The sequence below is a fragment of the Populus nigra genome, chromosome 14 (assembly GCF_951802175.1).
Source record: "Populus nigra chromosome 14, ddPopNigr1.1, whole genome shotgun sequence".
Classification (NCBI taxonomy): domain Eukaryota; kingdom Viridiplantae; phylum Streptophyta; class Magnoliopsida; order Malpighiales; family Salicaceae; genus Populus; species Populus nigra.
Genome location: NC_084865.1, coordinates 3479095 through 3484613, shown reverse-complemented (window position 1 = coordinate 3484613; position 5519 = coordinate 3479095). Strand labels below are relative to the sequence as shown.

Sequence of the window (5519 nt, the reverse complement as noted above, 5' to 3'; positions counted from 1 at the left end):
CTGCAGCAAAATGATGACAAATATGCCAATATCAGAAACAAGACTAGCTGCTGTGTAATGATTTTAAGTTTGAACTACGAAGAGATGCGGACAATGTAATTTAGATCATATCCATTCTCAGTCCTTTATTACTGAACTAATGTCTCCTTGACAGAGATAGAAATTGGTCCATACTTCATTCACACATCTATACTGTTCTCCTAAGAATCTCCAGCATTTGTCCGATATATGGCAGGTGGAACTGGAGTCTGAGATCAGTCGATATCTGTCAAAAGGAAAAGCAAAACTATCACAGCTTCGCAATAAAAGTTGGACGGAAACACTCAAAAATATGAGAGAAAGCAAGGTGCGCTATCATGACAACTTTTGAGCAGAGTCTGGGACCAACAATGATGCGTCCTTGGACCTGGGTTTTTTTTTTTTTTTTTTCCACTTTGAATCTCAACCTTTTCTTGTTGTTTGTATTCTCTTTTTAAGCAACCAGCCCACCCCAAGCCCCGTACAATCCATAAAAAATAAAGGCTTCTTCTGTTCAACTTATAATCTTGTATGGCATTCGAATTAAGGATGAGTCTAGAATGCTTAAGTTTTGGTGAAACCCGCAATGCCATTGCCAATCCGCCCACCGCCGGAGTTGAAGACAAGGCAAAACGGCCGGCTAAGAAAGAGAGAGAGAGAGAGAGTATAGGCATTGTAGCGGCCCCTGTGAAATAATTTCGCTTCCCAAAGATAAATCAAAACAAGGAGATCCACATCTAAACATTTCGTAGTACACAAAGTTCCTAGAGAACATAACCTCCCTAAAAAGGGTAATGCCTACAAGCTAAGTGCCACCAACTTGCTACTCAAGGGTGGAAAACAACATTACAGTTCATTGTTGATTTAAGATCATATTCATGAAAGGAAAAACTCAGTCTATTCAACACTAGGCATACAATTGGAAGTAGCATCCTCTTGGATCCTACCCACCATCTCATGCACAGCTGCTGCAATCTCATCAACTGAAGTCAATTTACACTCATCTTCAACCTGCCCCAAAATCAAGCACAAGTTTTGATATTCATTTAGTTCACGAAATTTTAATTTATTCAAGAGAGGAAGAAAAATATTCTATGCAAATTAATATTCAGCTAAAAAGATCATTTGGCATCATTTAACTTCAATTGGATCGAATACAGTAGTCGTAAAAGTAGAGATTAAAGTGTAAAACTTCCTTTAAATATTTTTATCAGACAAACTCAGAAATCAATTTAAGTATCAAAGAAGGGAAAAAAAATAAAGATTAGTACTAACCTTAACACTAAAAGAATAGAGCGCCATCTGATCAACAGTTGTGACATTTAGATGAAGAATATGAAGGCCAAGAGAATGCAATCCAGTCACCATCTTCAAGAGCTGTTTTGGGTGTTTTCTAGATTGTATTTTGAGGTTTGCATGGCTTTCTATCATTGTTACTTCAACATCCGCAATGGCTATTGATCGCTTCTGATCAGCAAATATTGATTCGGTACTTGATGATGAGTTGTTGTTGCTATGTTTATTCCTCGAGCTCGCAGTTGAATACTGAGGGAAGGTGAAAAAATCCGAAAAGGGAGAAGAGAAATCGGAGCCCGTAGCAGATATTACTTTCTTGATTTGCTTATGGGCTTCAAGAGATTGGAGAAGTTTCTCTAGTTCCTTCACAAAGTTAATGGCTCCCCCTACGATTGATGCTTGATCTGCCTGCACCAATAAAAAAAAAATCAATCATAGTGCTCCATGAAATAAAATGAAGACATAATAATAACCCCCAGAAGGTTGATGATGGCACCGATATTCTTCATCGGTTGGTTGTAAGCATTAGGTGCAATCGCTTTTTTCAAGAGAGAGAACTTTCAGTAAAGAAAGAAAGAAAAAAAGCTACCAAGCCTTCACGGGCAGGCCACTCGAGGCCTAATTGTTTCTCAATAATGAGATGGATTGAGAAAGTGTTTTCTCACAGAAGGTTTTAGTGGCTGTAAACAATTCCCCAAAATGTCATGTTTGTGAATGCAAGTACAAGCTTTAACCTAAAACAAGGTGCCATGTATAGCAGTTTAATGCTTTAAGAGTTTATCCGACAAAGTGAAGTGGATCAGAATTTCTCTTAATAAATATATTTTTTTTAACAGGAATTCAATCTTTTCAATAATAAAAAGAGGAAAGAAATAAGCAAAAGCATTCTTACCCTTTGAACATAAGATGGAGGCAACATGGATCGAATAACAGCAAGATATTCATTCATTTGCTTCCTCCGATTGCGTTCAACATTAATGTGAGTCATCCTTTGATGTGCAACTTCTGCCTCATCTTTGATGCTTCGACGACGCCTTCTCTTTCGCCGGCCCCCAGCAGCATTACCTCCGGTGAAGAGACCGCCATTACAGGCACAGTTGATCTCTTGGGAGGAAGAGTTATTGATGTTCCAGTTACTATTTGAATGGAAATCAGATTCAATGCTGATTGTTGTGTCTAGGGTTTCATGGTAATTAGCCTTTTCTCCTTCAAGGTCAAAACCATGGATCCATGTTGCACCTAGTCCTAAAGTACTATAGGGATCTTGTTGGAATACAACAGTTTCTAATGCCATCCCTTCTCTCTCTCTCTCTCTCTCACACACACACACACACACACCCCTCTACAGTAACAAAAGATCTAGAGACTGACAATAATATTGAATCAAGAGGTTTCCTTCAGATGAAAATACTTGATAACAAACTGAGAAATCAAGGCCTCAAGTGAACAAAAGAGAACACAAGGACAAAACAAAAACCTTGAAAGGCTCAAGAGTCATTTTAGCTTATTTTGTTCAATCTCAACAGACCAATAATTTCAAAGAACATTGAGTTTGTGGCTCTCTTTCATTTATGGAGGGTCGCACAGTACACTTTCTTTTAAAAGGAAAAAATTCGTCGGGCATGGTTTACGAATATGCATTTTCAACACCAAGTGGCATGACAGATTTTGTATGTTTTGCTTCAGATATGATTCTCTTCCCCACACTAATATATATGATGTTTGAAGTCTTCGTTTACTGGAAAAATTTGGTGTTTTCGATTTTGTTTTTGGATTTTAATTGTCCTTTTTTTCTAAGTTAAAAAATTGCGAAATTAAGATATGCAAAGATTTGCCTTCTTGAATTGAGGTGATAATAGAACACAACTATTATTTCTATTATCCCTTTTTGTTCTATATTTATATTACCCTTTATAATTCCTTTACATTTCATTAATCCAAAAACGTTGAATTGTTTTTTTTTTTTTTTTATTTTCATCTTCGTTTTAAGCTGAATTGAGTGCCCTGTATCAAGTTAACGCACACCAACTATTTAGGAATTTAAGATTATTTGGAAAGCTAATAAAAATATACATGAATACGTATTATTATTATTATTATTATTATTATTATTACATTAATAATCCGTTTTAATTGATCATGACGGAGATCATTTAATTTATTTCTTATTTTCATGGGAATATTATTAAGATTCTAATTAATCAGCATTTAAAAGTAAAAATTAGAAAGGCTAATTTTGTGGGTACTTGTGGTTTTCTCCACTTTTTTTCCATAGATTCATTATTAAATTCTTATCATACTTTATTAATTTATCCACACTAAATTAAGAGACTTAATTTGCTTCCTCCAATATTGTTGTATTAATTTCAATTATGATAAATTTTTATTATTATTCTCTCTTTTTTCGTTTAATAATCACTAAAGAGATTTAATTAATTCTCTTGTGTTCTTTCTTTAACCCAAAAAATGTATTTATTATTGGTAAAAAAATAACAAAATATTGCCAATAATGAGTACTAGAAATAAATGCTAACCAAATACATACTTTCTAAATGAGTAGTAGAAGCAAGAGTTTCATTTGCCTAATTAGTGAAGCATTTTGAAACCTTCAAATTAGGACACATTATAATTGCTTAAATGAAAACAAAAGCTTCCTCGTAGAAACAGCTACACACATGTGCTCGATCACATGACGAACTATTTATTATGAATAATAATTAATTTCTTATTTACTATAATAAACTCGTCTTTTATACAGATATTAATTTCGAAGGAGCCATTTATAGTTTTTAGGGATATATTAAAAAAAAAAAACATTGTAAGACTAGAAGGATTGAATATTAACTTGAATTTTAGGAGGGCCGAAGCATATAAATTAAAATGGGATCAAATAGTACGGACACTGATTAATTATATATATCGCTCTTTAATTATTCTATTTATTTCTAAATTGAACTTGAGACTTACCTAAAGAATCTTAGACCCATCAACCCTAAGTAAATGTTGAACAGCTTGATATCTAGTTTACCAACTTGCACTATTAATAATTTCCCTACAGCAACTTGCCTTGGAGGAGTTGAATGTTGTGATGAAGAGATATATATATAGATCAGGTTCTCTTTTTTTCTTTTATTTTTTTTCCCACGAGTATTTAATATTACACGAAGAGAGAAAAATTGTTTATGAGGTGCAAATCTTTTGAAATCTTTCTGATTATTGAAAGATTTGTCTCTTCATTTTTAAAAATTTTGACCAATATACTTATTCCATTAAAAAATTTGTGTTCGGTGTATTCTTTTTCTATATTTATATTTCTTAGAAATAGATGCTCTCGTGTCATCTTGTCTATTATTTTTTAAAAAAAAAATTAACTAAACTTGTTTTTTAGTTTTTTTCTCTTGTTAAAAACACGTTCGGTTTAAAAAAATATCAAATTAATATTTTATTTAAAAAATTATGTATTCATAGATTATTTATTTAGAAAATTTAGAAAAAGAAATAAAAACAAAACTACTGAACTATATACCAAGTGAATCCATAATTAAAGACTTCCACAATAAAAAAAGAAAAGGTGAATCCATGAAGAAGCTACATGGAAACGAAAGTATTATTACCGATGGCCGTGGGCTTGTGAGCTGTGACTTGTTCATTTCACTAGCAGTAATTAATGCATGGTTAATTAAATTAATTTCCAGAGCCTATATATACTGCTTTCATTTTTATTTTTGTTTTCATAAAGAACCATTTGACATAAACAAGAGTCTAAAGAGAGATCAGTGGGCAAAATAGGTTAGATTAATTAAAGCAAGCTGGCAAGGAAACAGCAAGATGTCAGGAGTTGTCTCTGGCAGAGAATCCATGTGACCAAACAAAACAAAGTATAGCTCTCGATCCTCTATATTATATATAGAATGAAGGTCACTCCCTTTCCAAGAATCAACTTACCGTATATGTACGAAGAAACTCCCGTTTATACATGTATATATATGCGCTACTCCCATGGAAAATTAATCATTATCTTTTCAAAATTCCATGTTATATATAAGCTCAGTACTTGTAATTAAATTCCGATTAATTACTGTGATGATTTATTTTTCATTTTGTTACAAATTGTAAAATTATATTAGTTATATTTGAAGATTAAATCTAGGTTTCATTCAAAATATTTAAATCTATAATTGGTTTCGATTGTAGGCCACTTCCAA

At 32.9% G+C, this 5519-nt stretch overlaps 1 protein-coding gene across 1 annotated transcript; it reads right to left on the bottom strand.

Moving 5' to 3' along the window:
* Positions 1-706: 706 nt before the first annotated feature.
* On the bottom strand, positions 707-3004 carry LOC133672653 (transcription factor bHLH96-like). Its single transcript, XM_062093128.1, has 3 exons — positions 2207-3004; positions 1294-1722; positions 707-1029 (listed from the first exon to the last, which is right to left on the bottom strand). Exons 1-3 carry the CDS (start codon positions 2606-2608, stop codon positions 916-918), a joined length of 945 nt encoding a protein of 314 aa, XP_061949112.1. The 5' UTR covers positions 2609-3004; the 3' UTR covers positions 707-915.
* Between the last annotated feature and the right edge of the window lie 2515 nt (positions 3005-5519).

What these genes read in the sequence shown, in the direction of transcription:
- LOC133672653 (XM_062093128.1), bottom strand. Translation starts at nt 2,608, where the DNA reads ATGGCATTAGAAACTGTTGTATTCCAACAAGATCCCTATAGTACTTTA. An exon ending in CTCCATCTTATGTTCAAAGG is followed by an intron (nt 1,723 to 2,206) that starts GTAAGAATGCTT and finishes TTATTGGTGCAG; the next exon opens with GCAGATCAAGCATCAATCGT. An exon ending in TCTATTCTTTTAGTGTTAAG is followed by an intron (nt 1,030 to 1,293) that starts GTTAGTACTAAT and finishes ATTTTGGGGCAG; the next exon opens with GTTGAAGATGAGTGTAAATT.